This window comes from Phlebotomus papatasi, chromosome 1 (assembly GCF_024763615.1).
Source record: "Phlebotomus papatasi isolate M1 chromosome 1, Ppap_2.1, whole genome shotgun sequence".
Taxonomy (NCBI): Eukaryota; Metazoa; Arthropoda; class Insecta; order Diptera; family Psychodidae; genus Phlebotomus; species Phlebotomus papatasi.
Window position 1 is genome coordinate 64,220,959 of NC_077222.1, and position 22,836 is coordinate 64,243,794.

The 22,836-nt window shown below is 32.8% G+C and overlaps 2 protein-coding genes across 2 annotated transcripts in view; one reads left to right on the plus strand and one right to left on the minus strand.

The window, feature by feature from the left end:
• LOC129800010 (somatomedin-B and thrombospondin type-1 domain-containing protein) overlaps window positions 1–22,836 on the minus strand; it is a 51,156-nt gene that overhangs the window by 25,248 nt on the left and 3,072 nt on the right. Inside the window, exon 2 of the mRNA XM_055844357.1 lies at window positions 12,131–12,667. Within this exon, the coding sequence (XP_055700332.1) occupies window positions 12,131–12,374 (244 nt within the window). The 5' untranslated portion in view covers window positions 12,375–12,667. The remainder of the gene's footprint in view (window positions 1–12,130; window positions 12,668–22,836) is intronic.
• Window positions 3,540–4,986, plus strand: LOC129800004 (vitellogenin-1-like). The gene is made up of 2 exons (XM_055844351.1): window positions 3,540–4,169; window positions 4,242–4,986. Exons 1-2 carry the CDS (start codon window positions 3,579–3,581, stop codon window positions 4,887–4,889), a joined length of 1,239 nt encoding a protein of 412 aa, XP_055700326.1. The 5' UTR covers window positions 3,540–3,578; the 3' UTR covers window positions 4,890–4,986.

The window sequence follows — 22,836 nt, forward strand, 5'->3', positions numbered from 1 at the left end:
TGAAAGGTACTTTCATATTATTCGGTTGAATTTAATTATGTTATTTAATGGTAGGGTGGAATAACCACTTATCGCCACTTTTAGAAAAAAGTGAAATTAACTGTATTATAACTCTTGACCCCTTATTATCAGATAACTCAAATTTGACACAAAGCTACTTAGATATATTGGCTCTAGATTCGTCAAAACAATTGTCCTACAATTTAACGCGGGAGTACATAAAAAACTAATTTTTATTACCAATGCAAAAATAACCACTTTCCTCGCCACTTTTTACCACTTTTCGCCAGTTCTGTAACCACTTCTCGCCACCCACTTGGAAAAGTTCAAACTCGATTATTTTAAGCAATATTATGCAAAGAATATATTCAGCATTTCCTTTCCCTCATGATCACCCTATTATTACTCACATTAATTGATTTTTCTTCACTTTTATTTTAGAAATCAAATTATTAGACTATTACAGAAAGTAAACAAAGCAGATTTGACAATTGAGCATCTATGAAGTGAAGTTAGCGTCGCCTATTGAAAAGCAATGGCGACATGTGATGAATCAATTTTAGAATATTACCACTATCCGCCATGGCTCATTTTTACATAAAAGTAATATAAAAAGAAACATTAACTAACAAAATACAAATTTTATGTATTCGCCGAATGTCATTAATTATTCAATAGACAAATTATTTATTCAAAATCTTAAATTTTGTACGATAAAAGAATCATGACACTTATTATATTTGATAAGAAATATTTGATTCGATGCACTTGCTTAAAATATTTCCCTAAAAAATGCTCAAACATTTAAATTCAAAACAAAAAATTAGTGTTTTTCGACTCCGTAGGAAACAGCATGAGAGATACAAATAATTTTACGGCTAATTAATTTCACAAATAATGGAAAAATTGCGATTTCAATTTAAGTGGCGAAAAGTGGGGCACTGGCGAGAAGTGGTGATTCCACCCTACTAACGAATGGAGCGAAGCATTATTATCACAAATTTGACCATTTTGCTACACATTTACATTGCCACCCATCTTCATCAAGGAGTTACTGTGAATAGTGAATAGATAGTGGAGACCAATTACTCCTTTCGACAATGCAATGGTAGAACTGTAAACTAAACTATCATTCGTTTTTCCCAAAAAGCTGGTAGTCGCGGTAGCTCTAACTGACTCATCCAAGGCAGAAAAACCTAATTTTGCTACATTTTTTGCAAAATTAAGTTTTTGCAAATTTAATAACCCGCTACTGCTACTAAATTCATCATTTATATTTGTAGATTATCCCTACTACTTTTAAATTACTTTCCCGTGTTATAAAGAATAGAAATTATTATGAAATCGTGAATATTTCTATCAGGAAATCAAAAATCAGTTAGAAAGCAAAAGATAACGGATGATGACTATTATGATGAACCATTTTTGATTGAGCACCATTTGAGGTTTTCGCAAGTTCTAGGATTAAACCTTCAAATTGAAACCCACATTAATTGAAAATTTTGTTGTTCAAGAGACTCCCCACTACGCTTATCCGGAGGAAATTTTCATTTTGTCACCCAAGTAAAGTTTATATAAATGCAATGACACACGGACCCACTGCATAGAGATTGTAAGACATGTCCAGTTATGTAAAGAAAAACATCAATATGTCTCCATATTGTATTGGAAAATCAACATTGAGATGAAATTATTTGCTCTTCTCAATCGCAATGGGGAGTCTGTTTCCTCTTTCACTCGATACTTGCTAGTCACAAATCAGGCCCCCAAAAGTCGGATATGTTAACACATGTCGCCTTTCCTCTGATGGAGTTACTGTGTTTCAAATATTTACACAATGCTGCAAGTTATTCCCAACACTTGCTGCACGTTTTATTGTTAAATCGCGCGATCAATTTTGTAGGAGGCAAACTATCGATCCGGTTTCTTTTCGATCCTAAAGGAGTCCAAGATCAAGTTCAATGCATAGGCGCGTGCACAATGTGACCGAGAAACTCTTATTATGTTGCGATCGACATTAAGCACTTTTGTACACTGATAGCAAAGCAAGAAAGTGATCAACACGTGAAATCAATGAACTCTCCTGATAAGAAGTCGCTTCTTATTGATCAACTTTCTTGCATGATCGTGTTGTTCTACATGGTATATTTTAGCGTATTTTTCGCTTGAAATAAATATAAACAGAATATTTAAAAACAAAGCTAAAGAGGGGATTGTCATTACACGAAAATGTTGTAGTAAAAGTTAATTTAAAAATATTGTAACCTTAATATTAGTTATATGTTTTGTTTAAATTAAAAACCATACTATGGAAAACCGACATAGATGATTTTTATCCATAAATAGCAAAAACTGTTATATACGATACATTTCTATAGAGAAATATTTGAACTTTGAACATTTTCAAATACAATATTCTTAAATGAAAGAAAATAAATTTTAATTATTTTCTACAAAATTTTCTGTATTTTTGAATAAAAGTATAGAACACTGTAGCGTTTTGAGTATTTACTTTCCTATAACAAAATAAAAAAATAGTAAACGTGTGAAAATATTGCAAAACAACGGGATAGACAAGAAGAGAAATCATTTCTCTGTATTAACTGATATACTAACTCCAATGGTCATTCCTATGATCTCTTATTTCGAAGATCGTAATACGGGTTTCAGACCTAAGGTTTCGCCATATGGCTTAACTTCTCTAATTTTTTCTTAATCAAGATTTTTTAGATAATTATCTCTTAAGATTGGTCAACATGGGTAAGACATTCATTAAATTTTGATAAACCAATAAAATTGGTTGCTATTTTGAATTTCGAGACCATCGGGAACTGGGCTAAACCTTAGGTCTGAAACCGGCCTAAAGGACTTCATAATTAATGGTAATCGTGGAGTCAATGATTCGTCATTAAGTTTACATTTATTTTATACAAAATTATAGTAAAATTCAAGTTGTTGTGCTGACGTGGCATTTATGACGTTAAAACAACGTCTTGACGTAATATCACGGCTTTAGTCAATTTGTGCAGCTTGGGTAATTTCAGAAATTATTACGTCCCAGGAAAGTCTAGTGTTACTCATTTTAATAAAACGTAGAACTTTATTGTTGTCTGAGAAAATTTTCAACTTCAGAAGAAAAAGAAACGAAGTTCAAGAACAAAACACAAGCACTGCGATTTAGGTGAAATTAATGTTTTTTCCTTATCTTTTCTGCTTCTTACTGTATATAAGATGCAGATTTATTTTGAAATTCACGTTCTTAGTCCTTTTAATAGTTTATAATTGTACTTTCAATTGCATTTAAAGGTGTAAAACTGTAAGTGTAAGTAAAGCTATTAGTAAAACCACTAAGTTTTGTTATAAAAATGATATACCTCTCATTTAAAATTACTACGTTTTGCTAAATTTGCAAAATCTGCAAAAAACATTACTCACAAAGAGATAGCAACTACAAAATTTTGCCTTCTATGCATAATCTAATTTTTATTCTCGAAGAACTTCTCAAAATGCACCCTCTATTATTAATAATGATCTTATACAGAGATAAGGACTGACGCGTATATAAGCTGAAGCGATGTATGGTCTCTTGGGTTAGTCCGGGAGTGAAAGTGATAGTGTTTGAACTTAAAGTGAAAATCGTCAACAAAATGGCAGTGAGGATTATCCTTTTCACTGCGATCTTGGCAATCTGTCACCAACTGGTTGTCTGTGATGCTGGAATGTGGGACATTATTCAGCAGGGTGGTAACGCCATTAATACTGGTGGCAATGCAATGTCCAATATGGCTGGAGATGTTCTCAACTACATTCCAAATCCCAAAGACATTGCTCGTATGAGCAAGGAAACGTTCCTTGGACTACCTCCACGTGTCCTTATGGAAGGCGTCAATGCTTTCTGCTCGATGGCCATGCAGTACGACATGAACTTAGGTCGTACCTCAAAATACATGCCAAACATTCAGAACATGAGCTTCGTCCTCTATGATAACGATAGAAGAGTGGCCTTCGGCATGGATGAACTAGATAGATTGACGCAGTATCCTGGATTCAATAAGGGCAACAAGATTGTTATCTTCATCACTGGTTGGCTAACAAGAGAAAACACAGAAAATGCCGCCGCTCGTGAAATGGCTAAGGCCTACAAGTGCCGTGGCAACCACACGTTCATCGTAAGTATTTTCATTATATTTTCGAGCACAAAGTTGTTTGATGTTGATTGTTTCTGAATACGATTCTCGTAGCACCTCGATACGGATAATTATCTCAACAACTTCTACATGTGGTCAGCTCTCAACACCGAAGATATTGGAGAGGCAGTTGCTCCTTACATTGCTAAGTTGTTGAACTATGTCAGCATTGAGAATTTCCATATTATCGGGCATAGTCTTGGAGCCCATGTGGCTGGATCTATTGGACGACACTTCATCGAGGTGAAAAAGAAGCCTCTGCCCCGTATTACTGGACTTGATCCCGCCCGTCCTTGCTTCAACGAGGGTGAGGCTATGACTAACCTTCAACGCGGTGATGCCAAATTTGTCGACATCATCCACACAAACAATGGAGGCTTGGGCAAGAGAGATCCAATCGGTGATGCTGACTTTTATCCAAATGGCATGTCAGTCCTTATGCCTGGATGTGCTGGTATCGTCTGCTCACACTTAAGGGCCTACGAATACTTTGCCGAAAGTGTCTACCCAGAAAATGATAACGGATTCCAAGCCATCCGTTGCAACTCCCTCAGGGGTGTTACTACCAGAAGGTGCAAGAGCAATTTCGTCCCTATGGGTTATGCCTGTCCTAATACAGCTAAGGGTAACTACTTCCTTGAAGTCAATCCCAATGGATTGTACGGTTACCATTCAAAGAGCAAAACCAAATGCAACCAGTAAATACTGAAGCTCAATACAAAAAGTGAGTGAATATTCAATGTTGATGTAAAATTTTTATTCTATACATGAATTATAAATAAAAAATAATCAGAAGGTTGATAGGTGCTTAAAACTCTTTTCAATAAAAAAAATCCCACTAGAATGATAATAAACACAGAGAAAATATCTATAACCGCATACACAGGACATAAATTGAAAACCGCATGTCACACAATTATGTATCAGCGCAAACAATGGCCTATTCACAGGCTAGCGTGAAGTATACGTCAGACACAGGAAAAAACATGCATAGCTTTTCTTTCTGCTTTTACACCTCAAATTGAAAGACCATCAATTAATATCGGAAAGTACAATAATGTGAGAAAATGTGTATATAAAATGTGACAATATGTAACAAGATTTTAGATGGTGTTATTACATCCAGGAATATTTTCTCATCTTTCATGAATTACTTTCTCTAATACCTGTCACCACGAAGTCTTCGGTACGTGTTTTCCCTTTTGTGATTTGAGTGTTCATGTAAGAATAGAATGAAAGTCTTTACATAATACGCGAGAACATTTCTCTCTACGTCATTTAAATTAAGGATTATGATTCATGGAAAGTAATGTGAAATTTTCGCTTGAAATTACACAAAATTCTCTCACGTACATCACTTGAGACTTCAGTTTCCATCTCAAGTTTAGAAATAGCTTATAATAATGTGAAATATTCAGGGTTTATTCCAGAAGCAAAGACAGAGATTAAGTAAAGACCTTCAACCTTTCTTTAAGAGTTTTCATTATCATATATCAAGGAGTAATATATTACAACAACTACTGAAATTCTAGAGCACTAACACTTGATTTAATGTAGGTTGAATATTCATTATATAACACCTTATATATTCTCCTTGATTAGATCTTAAATTTAAACCGAAATTTTGAATTAAATTTATTCCGTAATTCAGACTTTGTAAACCATTATCTTTGTAAAAAAATAGTGTTTTATCATTTTGATTCAAAAACTTAACACAAAAGAAATTTTTCATTTTTAAATATATTACGAAACTACCTTTGAGATTGAACAAGATAGGGTAGAGTGTGGCCATTTCTTTACACATTACATGAAAGCTCTTTGAATATAAAACGAAAATGAACCTGTCTCAACAAGCTAAACCAGTTATTAAGGGAATAATTGAATGAATAGGGGAGACTGGGGCAAAAAGTCACAAATCGAAAAATTCAAAATTCAATATCTTCCAAGGTAAAAAAGATAGCGGCTCAAATTTTTTTCTTTAGATAGCCTCCACAGACCTTCTTCAATGTCGTAAGTTTTTTAGAATTCGAACAAGGAATTTAGAAAATAAAAAATATCGAAATTTTCAGCCCTTTTTTTTGAAATATTTTTCTTGCAGAAGATAACAATTATTACCTACTTATTTTCCAAAATTGATGCACTGGGTGAATATTTCTAAATAATTTGGATTTTTTGAATACGAATCCGCAATCTGTTTTAGAATTTCACAAAAGTTCTTTTCTCCAGAAATCCTTTTATTAAAAATGGCCATTTGGGGTAAAAAGCAACAAAAGGTATAGAGCAAAAAGTAACAAAAAAGCGAAGCAATTTCTGATGTCTCGCCGCTTGTTGTTTGCATTGGTCAAACGATTTGCAGTCTTTTGTGCGTTTTTCTAAAATAGCTTGAAAAGCGCTTTTCTCGTAGAGAAAACTGTGTTTTACAAAGGTGTAGATGTATAAATTTTCTATGAAAATATGTCCTCTAGGCATTTTTTCAAATTTACGGAAGCCCGTAATGAAGCGAATCAAAATATGATAATACCCAATGTCTGGTACTATTTGCCCCAGCATTTTTGAGAATAGTCACAAAATTACCTTTCAGAAATTGGCTCGATAAACTATTTCCTTACAAAATAGAGGAAAATTACTTTCACAAAGTTGTAAAACGGTAAATTTCGTATAAAACTGAACAAATTAGAAATTTTTGAAGCGTTCGAGTAGCTTGTAAAAAAATAAAATATCCATTTTGTGACTTTTTGCCCCAGTCTCCCCTACTTAATTTCTAACCCTAATTATTGTGATTAGAACATGTCCCGGAATTAAAAATATCAGAATTAGTAGCATATTGCAATTTCTAAGTACATCATTGGACACTTTTGCCTACTATTTGATACTAATTTTTCAAATCGTTTTCAAAATACTGAATTTTGAAATACGTTTTTAAAATTAATTTTTTGACACTGCAAATTTGAAAACAAATCTTTAAAAATATTTGTTTTTCAAGGTTATACTTTTAAATATTCTTACAATTTAATGAAGAACTCAAAACAAAGACCGCCTTGGGATAGTGGTGGTTGGGCATGTGAAAGGAATAAAGGATTTGGATTAATGAGATACAGCCGTTGGAAGGATTAACATGTGTCAAATAGGCCGTACGCTCTACAAAAGTAAAAACTGATTTTTCCCATTTTTCTACCAACTTGTCTTTAAATGGTTAGGGATCATTTAAAACATATGTGTACCGGTAACCCTTAATTTAAAAAAAGTAATGAATAACATTTTTGGGAGCACGAATTATTGCTGCGTAACTTAAATTCAAATGGAAGGTTAACCATCGAAATTACGCATTCGATCTTTGTAGGGGAGACTGGGGCAAAATTTGTCAAAACGAAAATTTCAATATTCACTATTTTCTAAAATAAAAGAGACTGAGGCTTGAAATTTTTATTATAGATAGCCTTCATGAACCTCCTTAAACTTACAAAGTTTTAAAGGGTTCGAGGAAGGATTATGTAAAATAAAAAATAATGAAATCTTGAGCCCTATTTTTGGAATATTTGGCTTACAGAAATTATCAATTCTGATTAGCTCAATTTAAACACATTTCTCGTTAAGATAGAGAAAAATTATCTGCGACAAAGTTGTAGAGGAATAAATTTCCAATAAAAATATGTTTATTTGATATTAGCAACGTTTGCGAGAGTAAAACGTCACAAATTATCCGAAGACTGACAAAATTTGCCCCAGCAATTTTGAGAATCTCCACAAAATAGACTTTTAGAAAATGATTGGAAAATCACATTTCACAGAGGAAAATAGTCTTCTGCAATGTTGTAGAGCAGTAAATTTCCTATAAGTAAATTTCCTATGCTCATTATAAAACATTTAAGTTTTCTTAGAGCTCGTGAAAGAATTAAATATGCGTTGACAAATTTTGCCCCAGTCTCCCCTACAAAGTTTTAATCACTGCCCTGCTTCTTTTCTTAGAAAATTGCTTATATATAGTGCAGCAAGATCTTATCAAGATCATTCTAAATAGAAAAAATAGTTTTACGTGACCAAACTTGTACGACATTCAAAAAGAACTTTTCAAAACCTAAATGCGAAGCGATAAATTCTTTTTTCAAAAAAATTCCATTACCAACGCTTTTGCATTAGCATTTTAAAAATAAGACAACATAATCATCAGAGCATAATGTTTATGTTTTCTAGAATATTCTATTGTCTCTTGGATGGCAGATAACAAAAGAAAGGGGACGCTATTGAGAATTTCTACAATGACGCAGCTGCAACGATTTTTCCAAAGCTTTTCCTACAAACGCGCACATAAATTGTTCAGGATTTTATGTTCATACAATGATGGTGTAATGCACGATTTAATGGAGAACTCTTTTCATGGCCTTCCCATAACATTAGCACCTCCCTCAACAATGCCATTGTCCAGGATACGTTAAATTGCTTTTCTATACCAATAAATTTTTCTTTCAAGGAAACTCGAGTAAAAAAAAATCTTTTGGTGCCTAATCCAAACAAATTTCCAAACAAATTTGCAACGTCTTTGCATATATGAGGCCGGAAGAAGCAAAAGAATAGACCTATTTCTCAAACCCTTTGCACCCTCATTCAGCCTTTCGTGAAACACAAAACGTGCCAATAATACTGAAGAAATTGCCATTTATCGGAATTCATTGCGAGTACAACTTTTCTAATTCCCTTTTTCCGTCCCAATGCCGCAACCGTTTCCAATCCAATAATTTCACCCTCTCACTCACCCATGCAAGCGGATTGTTTGTTGTGCCGACGATGGGGCCACTAAAGAAGTCAACTGTAGTGAGAGAGTTCTTGCCCTGCTGTTTCGCACGCATAAATTTCTGATTTCCTGCCCCGCCAGGGACTTTTCCCCATGGGAAATTTCTTTCGTATTCAATGAGGATACAATTATTTATTTTGACCTAACCAGTAGCTTAAGAAGAACATTAATCAAGTTGTATTTTCGAAAATGTAACTATCATAATAATAGGGGGAAGTGGGGCACCTTGAAATTGGGATTTTTCACCTATTTTTAAAGATAATTAAGTCTTATCTTGATATAATTTAGCTTCTCAATCTGTTTTTGCAACTAAATTATATCACGATAAGGCCCAATTTTATTTAAAAATAGATGAAAAATCCCAATTTCAAAGGTGCCCCACTTCCCCCTACAGTTTTTTTGGGAACAACAGTTTATATCCGAAAATATTTTGTTCTTGATGGAGTAATGATGAGTATAGATACTTTTTTTTACTTTCCCAAATTATAAATCCGAATTGAATAAAGAAACTAAAGTGACAAAATTTAATAATAAATCATAATAAATATTATTATTCATGAGATTAATTACCAAAGCAGATTTTCGCTATCCAGTGCCATTGGGAGCTTACGGATCGATTTAACCTAGTTCATGAATTATCAGAAACCCCTAATGAGAATTATTGAATCATATGTCAATTTTTAATTTTCCTAATGCATATTGATAATTTAAAAAAATTAAAAGCTTCCACATTAAAAAATCATTATAAACATTGAATTCAAATCTTTTTCAAAATAAACTTAAAAATGGGATTGACCGTCTTTTTCTTGAAAAAAAAAAAGTATTAATATTGAATAAAGAACATCTCAAAAATCGATTTATAGAGCACCACTAAAGATCGTAAGTCGACATTTCTTATGGTCTCTATAGGGTGGCGGCATTACTTATGGCCAGTCTTGTGGCCACCTCGTAGATATTTTCAATTATTTCCCACAAATTTATTTCGAAGAACCACAAAATTAGAAATATTTGATGTGCTATTAGTAAATGAAACTTTTAAACTGATTCGCGTGACGATCAAATATGCGTCAAATCGTTAAGAAATTCACTAACAATCTCACAATTTTTAATGACTAAATTTTTATATCTTCAATCAAAAATATTTGGTACTATTTTTCAAAACTTGTTTCTTAGTAACTATATTTTCTTTTTCCACTTGATTTTGATGATTTTTTAAACAAAATATTTAAAATATTGACAAGGCCATAAGTTATGACCTATTTGATAAGAATATTAACTTGTGGCCACAGCATTTGACGTGTGTCGCCCTCGCAGATATTTGATTTAGTGAGTTGTCAGTCGTGTTATTTTGATTCAGTAAATGTGAGTTTACTAGCAAAAATTTAATAAAATTCATGGTAAGTGTTGCAATTGTAACATAAAATTGTTTATAAATGAGTAATGTGTATAATCTTATTGATTTTTTCCATGACCTTGCATTTTGTTGTAAATAACCTAACTTTTTCTCTTTTCCCCCTCTTAGGACAATGAAAAATACGAAAAGAAGAAAAGCCCTATTATTATTGAACTCAAAGGATGCAAGGAGTATTGAGAAGCACTGAGAATAGAATGATCACGACCAAAGTATTCTAGTCATTTCAGCTGTACCACAATCCCCACACAAACTCTACATTAAAATCTCCGGAAGCTCTCCGGGAGAAACATTTCATCACCGAGGCTTTCATAAAGCCCAAAAGAGAAGAGACAAAGGAGGATATTGGGAGCTGGGTTCTTCTTCATGAAACCAAACGTGGTTTTCCATCACGAAAGACAGGTTGGATTACTGGCCTAACCACTGTGCATGTGCAGAGAATCAATGTTAGCAGTCTTGTCAAATATTAAATGTCAAATGCAATAATCCAAAACAAATTTTAAAAATGTAATAAAAAATTGTTTTCTCGTTTTAATATGCTTTTAAATTGAGTGATCCAATTAAGAGACCATTTAATCCAATTAGCGAAAAGGCGACCCAGTTAGTGCATGCTAACTTGTTTTAGTATTATCATTATTTTATAAATTTTCTTTAATATTTTTGATATTTTTTTATATTATGTTTCTGAATGAAACAGTGAATAATTCTATGGATTTAAAAGAAGTAAAAAAGCATTTCATTAGTCCAAAAACCAGCGTTTAAGTATCACTCTACGGAAAGCAATCCAGTTACCCCACCTTACTATAATCACTTGATCAAGTTTTGTGTTTTGTAGAAATATTTTGGGAATGACGTTTTCACCTACAAGTGTTTTTAGGAAAAAAAAATTGCTTACAATATGTATAATCCTTAACCCTTAAACACTTGAGTGTTTGGATATTGTGACCTAAATAAATATCTCGTTACACTTTTTATGGTGCATTTTTCGAGAAAAATTATCTTCATCTTTAAAAGTACCATTAAATTATTATGTATACTATGTGTTTGGATTTACGAGAAAAGTAATTTTATATTTCGAGAGACTCTCAAAGCTTTAATAAACCCTTCACAATTGCCATTAAGCATTGGAAAATCAAGTTATGAAGATCAACGAGAAAGTTTCAATTGAAACATAACCGTTTAACCTCCCCCCCCCCCCTCGTACTCGTTTTTAATTCCTAATACTGAAGAGAGAGACTTTGGAAATCTACTTCAATTGGAGCTTCCTAAAACTGCATGATCTCAAGAAGTTACACAGCAATTTAGTACCAATCGTCTTTATTGCCCAATTTGTTGGCTCTTTTTCTTCATTTTTTTTTAAAGTAATGTTCGAGCTTACTTTTTCATCATGGAAATGTTCATGGATTTTTTAAGAGAATCTCTTGAAAAATTTACCGTTTGAGATTACAATTGTGTTCCATTGAAGAGTTATGTGAATGAGAAGCACATTGTTGCATTTTGATGGGCGATTTCATGTGCAGTTTTCGGGGGCGAAAAACGTGACCTGGAAGCTCTGGGAAACCAGTCGATAATCTCGCGAATGAGAGGACAGAGAATTTATGACGATAATATTGAGCATATCTGCATTGCAGTTTGAGGAGAGAAGGGATACGGATGAATAAGGGGGTGGTTACATCGATATGGGTGCCCATGGAATGTCTCATGGAGAGTGGATAAAACGATAGTTTGCTTAAACATAAATACCTCCACAGTATTGTTTGAAGTCCTCGCAGCAATCGCCCAGTCGCAAGCAAGCATGGTCACAATAGCATGGCTTATCGCTTAGATCCTCGATGATGGCATTAATGGGGGCTTTCTGCACAACACATGAGGAATCGCGTCCGTTGCAGCACAATGATGACTCCCGGCATGATCCCGCCAAAACACTCGATGCCTCCAGGCAACACAAAATAAGCACAATGGCCACAAAAGTCTTGTCAAACACCATTTTTTTCAAATTTTTCTTTTCTTCTTCAACTATACTTGAGAAATTTTTAAATCCCTTAAAATCTTTTAAGCTCTTCGCGACGTTGTAATAAAAAGAATGTGAGAAAAAACCCAGCAAATTGTGAATTAAAAATGCACAACACAAAAATTTTCAAACGCTAAACCACTCAATCTCCAGCCAAAAGTGTAATCCTTTCATGAGCAGGAGTTCCACTTGATGAAATTTAATGCAGAATATATATTTTCCAGTGAAACTGATGCACTTGACGCAATGCTACAGCTTCGTTCTCAGATCTGCAATATAGGAAAAGACAAGCATAAGGGAATGAGTATAGCAGAGCAATGTTTGAATAAAATGTTGGTATAGTAAAGATGGGAAGAGGGATTTCTCCTTGAAGGGAAACCCATTAAATTATCATGGAGGTATCCGTGATTTCTCACATGGAAATATCCTTCGAGACATTTTCATGTGAACCCTAAACTCTTGCCACAATTCCTGCCACATCAACACGAATACACCCAAGCACACTCGAGAAGGAATGGTATAATTATTTTAGCAAACAAATCATCATGCCCCTTCTCACACAATAATCTAATTTTGCTGGAATTTTTGGGCTACAAGTAGAAATATCATGGCTTAAGGGGAGATTTTGAGTGTTGTTTTATCGAAATGAGAAGATAATTTTAGATTTTCTGAAGGTTTATCCGGCTTTTTGTTCCAAATTTTCACTAAGTAGCAGAATACCAAAAAATATTGCAGACGTATGAAATTATATGATATATTGAAAAGGCTTTTTGTATATTCGACCTTCACCTTTTCCTCTTTGGCACAATTCTCCTTCTTCTCTTTGTGATACTTTGAGAAGACCTACAGGTTACACATTCCTTTTAGGATATCTTCTATCTTATTGAAAATTTCTCAAATATTTTCTATAATTTCTCTGCCTATTATTTAGTGAATTCTTCATCGTTCAACAAAAGTAGCTTTTTAATAGCAATTTACATAGATTTTGACGTAATCATAAGATGCAAATCAAACAAAAATTTAGAATGAAATAGAAATAATTAGATTAGATTGGTTTACAGGGGCAGTTCCTTGCAGGAACCACTGCACCCAGGCCGTCTTTTGGGTCCATTATGCATCCCCAATTAAATTAACCTCTGTTAAGGAAAAGATGGTTCAAGCTAGCCCGTTTTTCGGATAAACTCCATTAAACAGGGAAGCTTTTATCTTGATAATAATTAGTAGGGGAGACAGGGGTAGACTAAGCCAGTAAATGAAGCCTTTTCTTCGCTCATAATTTGTGAAAAAAAATGATAAAGTTTGTCTAATGTTTTTATGTTTTATAAGTAGCATTAAGATATTGGCTATATAAAACCGTGTAGCTCAAAGCTCTAAAATCCTTGACCTTTTCTAGAGAGGATAATGAAAAAAGTGTGACACATTGACTACAACTACACCAGTCTGGGTACACTGAGAAAAAAAGAGGGTGCGATTAACTTTTTTTCTTCGTAACTTTAACACTTTTTAGGTGTAAAAATATATCAACATTTTTTAATGTTAATTTTACACCTTTTTAAGGGGAAAATTAACATGAAAAATGGTAACTTTAACCTCCAATACACCTAAAAAGGGTAATATTTACACCGATTTTGGATCAATACTGCAGGGTAAAATTAACATTTCCGGAATGTTATTTTAACTTTTTCGGATTTCTCTCAGTGTAGATATAACCATTTTTGGGCCACTGATAGCCACCAGTTTTCCAGAAGAAATTTTAAATTGGAGATACCAAATATTGTTTCACTTGATACACTGAAGCCCACTAATGCTAAATATGTGACTAAAACTTAAAGGATAAGGCTTTAGCTGACTTTTTTATGCAGTTTTTGTAATTAAGTCAAAATTGATGCAAAGATCCTGAAAAAAATCTATTTCATAAATCGTACATCCAAGTGACAATATTGCTAGGAATATCAATAGTACTTTTTCATCTAACAATTATCCGTGTATTAGTAAAAAATCATTGGTAGTTATAGCCTGCCACGGAAGAGTGGCTACACCTGCCCCGAGGGCTGTTTCAATGATTCTCATCTTATATAAAAAAAAAGAGATAATTATTATCCCAGTAAAAAATATCTTTTAATTTATTAAACCAGAAACAAAATAGAATTATGACCTGAAACTCAGAAAACAAAATGCTGGGCCAAAAGTTGTAACATCAAAATTACAATTTTATACTAATTTTATAAAAATACTTCTAAATTGTAGGATAAAAGGATCAGATTTATAAATATTTCTGGAAATATAGAGATGTGTTCCCACTTTCATTAAAAAATATTTTGCTCAATGTACATTTTAAGGGAAACGAGAAAAATCCACTGTCTAATTCTACCCCTGACTAATTGTACCCCGATCTCCCCTAATATGAACTTTTTAAATCGATTGAACATTTTGGATAAATTTCACGAAAATCCAGAATTTAAAGACCAATTCCGCTTTCAATTTTATTTTTTTAAGTGTATTATTATACCGGAAAAAAAAGAAAAAATGAGAAAGCTACTTTTTAAATCTTTTTATAGTTCCTTAATTCACGGCAGACAAAATCCCGAAAGCCAAGAAGCCGGATAATCCGAATAACCAAAAACTATGTATCTCAAAATCCTAAAAAAAAACCGAATAAATCGAAATTCTTAATGATAAGGTAAAGTTCCCTCGCTCGACCGGTTCCTCGTCTCGACCGGTAGATTTATTTATTCAATTTATTTATATTTGCTTGCGAATGATCTAACACTAATAGGTCAATTATTCCATGAATAATAGTACAAACCAGTGACAAATTTATAGGAATTAACGAAATTGACCATCAAACATTCAAAAATTAACTCACCGACCTGTCGAATCGAGAAACCTGGTTGAGTGAGGGTACTTTACCTTATAGAATTTTTTTGGTTATTTTGACTTTTTGAATTTTGATCTATTCTCTACCTTTCCTCGTCGGGTTTTCGACTTATTCGGAATTTTAGGTTTTCGAATTGGATTTCAGATTAATAACTTCGGATGTCAAGGTTTTGACAAGGATGCCTTTTGGTAAATAGATATTGCGTATCTATCTATCCTTAAGTAGATAATGAGCGAAAAAATAACTGAATCTCTCAGATATTTCCGGTGCCTCATATGTAAGATCAAAATAAAAAATAAGACATTTAGAGGGATCAGAACAGTTATTTTATGTGATTCATTTAAAATTCCTCTTTAAAATATTTTTTTTTAGAATTTCTAGTTATATTTTGGTTTTTTTCGCTCCCAGGGCTTTTTTTTACAAACATCATTCTACAATGTTGAAGCACAACTATTTATGTCCTGTATACTAAAACCGGAAAAATAAATGATAATATGATACAAAACAGCATATAAACAAAATATAATAGTTAAAGAACATTGTGATGTGTAGGAGCAAAACAAAGAACAGCTTCTTAAGACTCGACTCTACCAAATGTACCATGTGAGATCTTCATAATGATTTAAGCTTATATGAACAGAATATTTCACGAAATTTATAAAGTTTACTTCTACAAGTTCTTGCTTTAATGACTTGATAAATTTAATGACATAGTTTTATATTAACAACTAAAAATCGAACAAAACCGTATTTCTCTATTCATGGAGGATATACTTCGGTCGAATTAAAATTTTATGTCAAGTTAAGAACTTATCAACAGAAGCAAACTTGCTAACTATTTTAGTCCTGAGATGGAGACATTAAGTAGTACACATATACTCTAAGAAGCGATACAACCATGGAGATTAAGGAGTTCACAAATGGAAACTTTATTGGAGAAACAAGTAATCCACTCCATGTAATAAAGTTCAAAATAATTCGATTAACGAAAAGATGTTATTGTAAGTGAAAATTAACTTGTGCTAAAGCTCTTAGAAATTCATTCTTCAAATTGAGATATCAGCAGAGTGAAGAAGTTCCTTTGTTGAAACCCTCTACAAAATCGGATTTGCAGCATAGGATTGCCAAACAATGGATTGAAAACTGTTTCACACAATTCAAGTCTACTTAAACTCCCACAAGCATACGTGGAAAACAACCCCCTGAAGAGTAGCAATAATCTACCGAATCACTGACTTAACTATGTTGTATGTAAATTAAATTGGATCCCAATATGCAAATTGGTTAGGGCGGCGATTGTATATTTCCAACACCGAATTGTTCACGCACGCAAAAGAACACCCCCTTCAATTGCGCCCCTCGAAAAAAAAAACCGCGTAGCTTAAAGTGGAGCACCCGTAAAAAGAGAATCAGAAGAGAAATTCATATATAAAAATTCAGTGTATGGAATTATTTATGGTGTACTTTTGGGTTTTAGCGCATAAATGGAGAATTTATGAGGCTTTTCGGTATGTGTGTGTTTTTGTTATGATCGATGAATGGTGAGATGATAAATCAAATTGTGCGTACACCGGGAGGCTTTACACCGCGAGTTAGTCTCGCTGTTTTAAACCATTTATGTTAATTTGGTGGTTTCCCAAACCATTAGATATAACACAATTATAATTGTTTTATCTTTTTTGTATATTCTAATGGACATTGATGGTCAAATAAATTTTATGTTGGAAACATGTATTTGAAAGAGGCGATATGAGTAAAAAACATGACGCTTACGTTTACTGAACTGTTTAAAATACAGTAACGAACAATAATTGTCTATATCTATTGGTAGTAAGGTAAGGCTTTTAGGCTTCGTACACACTCGGGTCTCGAACATTAGTGTGACTTAAGACTAGCTATTAAAATATATTGCCATATATAGTTTGGTCAGATTCATTAAAAAATATGAGAAAATATGAAGCGTTCGAAGCTAGAGTGTACGCAAAGCCTGAAAACCTACCTTTGAATTATTCTCACACCTTTGAATCTCTTACAGCCTTATTTATGCGTTTGAAGTTCAATTTTCAAGAACATCAATTTTTGTGCACATTCTTATATTTAACTCTATACTTCGGGAAAGTAAAGCATACGAGCCATGAATCAAATGTCCCCACGGGTCCAAGTCAAAATCACGAAAGTCAAAATACCGAAAGCCAAAATTCTGAACGCCAAAATCCCGAACGCCAAGATCTCGAATGGGCTAAAATCCCGAATTCTTAAAAATATCATAGCTTCTCCCACGATTGCATCCGTGCTTGTTGGAGGCAAAGGGAAATTTTCTGTGGCTTGGGAAATTATTATACACATATAATTTCATCATTGTGGGAATAAGCCGACGTCATTTGCAATCAATAATAGGGAAATCCGGAAGTCGTCGGGAAGAGACAATCACTCAGGGAAACACATAAACTATCTCCAGAGCTTTCGGCTCGGTCTCCAAGCCTTCATCAGTGGTCAAGTCTTACAATTTTTTTTTCACTGAGACTCGTTCAGAGTTTTGGTCAGGATTACAACAGGGCATGAGAGGGAACGGGGGCACTATTCTTACACTGTCTTTTTTAATTTTTTGTAATATTTGGCACAATTTTTGGGTTTTCTTCTTCGTCTTGTGTCTTGCTGGGAATTTCAGCACACCAATATCAGTACCAATAACAATGATTGGTACTGATAGCTTAGAAGAGTCTTCAGCAGGACGGATGTTCTCCATCCAATCTTCTAGTTTCAACAGTCTTACTACTTAATTTTCTAAAATACTGCATGCGTGTAACTTCCCCATCCTCCGCTTCATAATTAAAAATATTATTTACTCTCTAGCAGTTTAGCTTTTTGTAAGTACCTTCTAATTATTTATAACTGTATGTTTTAATTTTTTATATAAATGAAACTATATTTCAATACGTTTACACTAATGCAGTTGTACTGTAGATGTGTTGTATATAACAGTTTATCTATTTTAAATCTAAAATTTTCTTATATTCCGGACAACTAGTCAATATTTTAAGATTTACTATTTAGAAATCAAATAATTTTAGATTTTTAAAAGTTTTTCTTTCTCAAAATGGAATTACATATAAATTCAGTTTTGTTGTAAGTACACATACCTTTTGTATAACAGAATTTACGATTTAGATATGGGGCGATTAAATTATAAAACTATTTTTTTAATTCGCAAAAGGATGCAAAGCATAAGCCAAAAGGAATTAATTTTTTTTTAATATTTAGAGACGATCTTAGAGACAATTGCTTGTTTAATGCTTATTTTAGATGATAAGTTATAATATAAAGTATAACAACAGGGTATTCTAATATTTTCAAATGTAGATATTTTAAGAACAACCAGACCAACCTACACAGTGATGAGTTCTTTCCAGATTGGATACTCTCTGTTTGTGGATTTTGCCGCATGCAAATCCTCTGGTGCAATTTATCCTGTTTATGATCATATCTTGGAAAAAATATATAAATCTCAGAACCTCTCTTTTACAGTTATACATATTGTTGATTTTACACTCTTGAAATATCACACTTATGCTTCATCGCGTGAAGAAGGGGAATTTATACATAAATTGATGAGTTTTGTGTGATGAAATATATACTTTTTTTTTGTATCTTTAGCCATTAATGCGAATTGACTCATAAATATGCTGTTGTTATTCTTCGTGGCACAGGGCATAGGCTGAGGGACTTTATTTTTCTGGATCCCAAAGTGAAATCAACCCACACAGATACTTAATTTTGCAAAATTGCCAAGTGGAAACTCCATATGCATATAATTGGATATTTATGAGTTCTTGAGCTAAAAATGTTTTATATTGTTTGACTGAGGGAGATGCAAGCGGATGACTTTTTTCGCTGCATAACACGCCAACAAGAATTTCAGCGGAAAATTTTATGCAATTCCTCGCACTGCCGTCGTCCACCTCAATAAACTTTGGGTGTACATTGTGCACCTCCATGGAAATAACTATCGACGTTATGGTTATTAATTTATAGTGAAAAATTGTGTGTCTGCCAGATCCTGTGATACATTGCAAAATATGTTTTGCAAGACATTATGTCGCAAAGCAGCGTTATTAGTGACGTTTTGAGGATTTGTGTTTTGAGCAACCTTCCCCTAATAAAAGATTTTTTCTTTTATAAAATAATATTTAACATTTTAAGTAGAACTTCTTACTAGTAACATACCATGTTGTAGCACTTAAAATAATTTAAAAAAAATAATTTTCGTTTTTTAAAAATATTTTAAAGTTTCACTATAAATTATTTTATGTTCTAATATGGCTCTATATGAAGTAGTAGTAGTAAGAAAAAAATGAAAAAATAGTGAAAATATTTTTTCTCCTATCATAATGTGTCACTATTATTTTTAGAAAATGCTACTTATAATTTGAAAAGTATAAGTGAGATTTGACACAGATATTTCGCAAAAACAAGATCTTTTGTAGATTAAAGGAAAATTTTTAATAAATTATTATTAAAACATGATCTTAAACATTCTTATCTTAGACATTCTTAGCTTTTGAAAAATCTAAGATTGTCAGAAGTCTTCAAAACAAACTTTCTAAAGCACATTTATCGAACATGGAAAGTATATAAAATTTTTTATTTTAATAATTTTTTGCGAAAAATCGAAAAATCTTCAAACGTCACTTATAACGCCGTAGTACGATGTGCACTACAATAGAATTCCCTTTGGCATCATCTTCCATGCCATTTCTCAGGGAATATTTATGGATCTCTCTGTGTGAGAGGAATGTGGTAAAAGTTGACAAAGAAGCGCAAAAACAGATCAGACAAAATACCACCACGAGAAATTTGTCGCAAGGAGTTATGTCGCTCATTTTGATTCACGTTGGCATATGCGTATAAAACAATAATTTATGTGATTAAATTACCAAAGTTGTGGTCTTCATTGAATTTTCACTTGTTGAACAGTAAATTAAATTAAAACAAAAAAATCATTAAACAGAACACTCTAAAGAAAATATAAAACACCAAAACGGAAGTTTGTGTTTTGGGATTTTAGGTAAGAAAATATTCGGAATAAAAGTTTAACAAATACTCTCAGCTATCTTATGCTTCAAACGAATAGTTAGCAACATTTACTTGAGCTTTGGAATAAACCGGATAAAAGAATCGAGCGGTACTCTGTTATATAACCTTTTGTCGATTTATTATACGAAGCTTAAGCTCTGACTATTCTCGCTTACTTTATCCGTAAGACAATACTCATAGGATTCTATGGAGACACTTCCGGTAATAGCCAGTGGAAATTTATTTCACCTCAAGAAAAACAAATTTTCTGTCTTGCCCAGAGCTTTCGGTCCGTATGCGGACCTTCTTCAGTGGCTACAAAAAGTTTTTCATTAATTTCCACTGGCGATTACAGGAAGTATCCCCATAGAATATCCATCACGCCAGCTCATTATCCAACAATAAATTACTCATAAGATGTATTGGTCCCAAATGATCAATTCCGTAACTACACAAAAAAAATATTTTGTAAAATTTCTCGTACATATTTGTGAATTCCTACTGGGGACTTACGATTTCTTTGTAAATCATATAATTCATTGAAAAGATCGTAAAAGCTTGTATTTTTTCACGAACATGGCTCGTAACATGTTCACTTGAGCATTTTTTTTCTTTTATAAACATTTATTCGTAAATTTTTGTTAATCTGGCAAAGCATTACGAACAAGTGTTGGTAAAAGAACAAAAAAAAGCTCGTCAAGAGATTATTTAACGAACAATAGATCGTTGTAGGATTCTGAGAGTTCTGGAGAAACCAATGTCGACCAAGGCGCTCACCCATGCGATAGTCTTAAGAGCTCTGCCCTTACTAATTCCCTGACGGATTTAACAAACTTTTACGAACATTTCGTAAGTTCCCAATGGGAATTAACAAACATTTATGAACAATTTTACGATTTTTTGTGTATGATTATGATAATTTTTTCAGCAGGCATTTTTACTATAGAGATCCTCAATGCTTTAATATGATAATAGGTATATCTTGTGAATTTTGACAATAATGTTGCAAAAGGTAGCACATGTTATCTTGATTGAAGTAATTGATATGTTATAACAGAATTCAAAGAACACACAATTTTATTTCTTGCTATTTTTCTGATAATGTGTATCATTCAAACTTGATTTTCTATATTATTCTATATTTTTGGTTCAACTTAAAACCAATCTTGGAGTTAAGATATTCATTTTGCTAAGCAAAATCTTTATTTGATTATCGCTTTCATCCAAAATATAGCTGTAATTTCTTTAAAAAAATAAATTCAAAAATCGATTATAAAACCCAAAAATTATACTCAATCAGATTAACTGTACTCACACTCAGTTTGATTTTTGTTAAATTCGTTTAAGAACTTAAGGTTCAAATAGACTCAAGCTAATCCTCAAGAATATTTTTAGCCTGTAAATTTTGACAGTAAAAATGTATCCCCAACTGTCATACACTCGAGCTTAGGATCATTGATTAGAGGTCCTTTGCATAAGTTTTCTTTACCTAATCCTTTACGGTCAAATTTTACAAGTTAAATATTCTCGAGGATCAACCTGAGTCTATTTGGGCCTCTATGTTATCTAATATTCGAATTTCGAAGTATGTCGAGTGACAACAACATCAATCTTTACTTTTCTGTGATAGAAAATAAAGCAAAGAAGTTCGTAATATTCCTGTCCCATTATGTAACTCCCCACATAATCACTGAGCAATACCTTCAACACTTTCTTAGAGTAATATTTCATATATTTTCACAAACTTGCGTGAAAATAGAGTTTGGAAATTCGAATTTCACTTTAAAGTTTCGCAATTTATCTTCCTGTCCAGACATTCTCACTTAAGGTGGTACTAAAATGTCCCTGTGAGATACGAAAGACTTTTTTGTATTGCAGTTTGGTAGTAAAACGAAAATGTGATGAGAAGTATCAGAATTAGATAATCACACTCATGACGCTTTTCAGTGTTTTCACATTTTATACAATATTACAGTACAACTCTAGAAGTTGTTTGAATGATTGCAAACTATCACTATTCACCCTATTGAAGTCCGAGAAACGTCACGATTTTATCCTCGATAAAATCGTGACGCCAAATTCACTTCAAATTCTATTCGTATTCATTCGTATTCAAATTCTTTGAATACGAATTTGATTTTATCGTAAATATGCGATCATTATCGGCCATTTTCATCGACAAATTTCTTGACAAATTTTCAACTCCTTATAAAAAAAAAGTAGCGTTTTTATTTTATGCGAAAAAGTTCAATTGGAATGAACTTTTTCTTATAAAACTTTAAAAACAAATTTTGTGAACAGTTTTGATAGTGCAGATAGCGCCATCGCGTCATTCATCGAGTTTTCTTCTGTCACTTGAATGCCATCAGTAAATTGTCAGTTGAGCGGTTTTCCACAAAGAAAAAACTTATTTTCCTTTCACAGTGAAAGTATTTTTAGATGAAATGTAAGTGATTGTAGGTCCTTGGAGGTGAAAATAATGTGTGC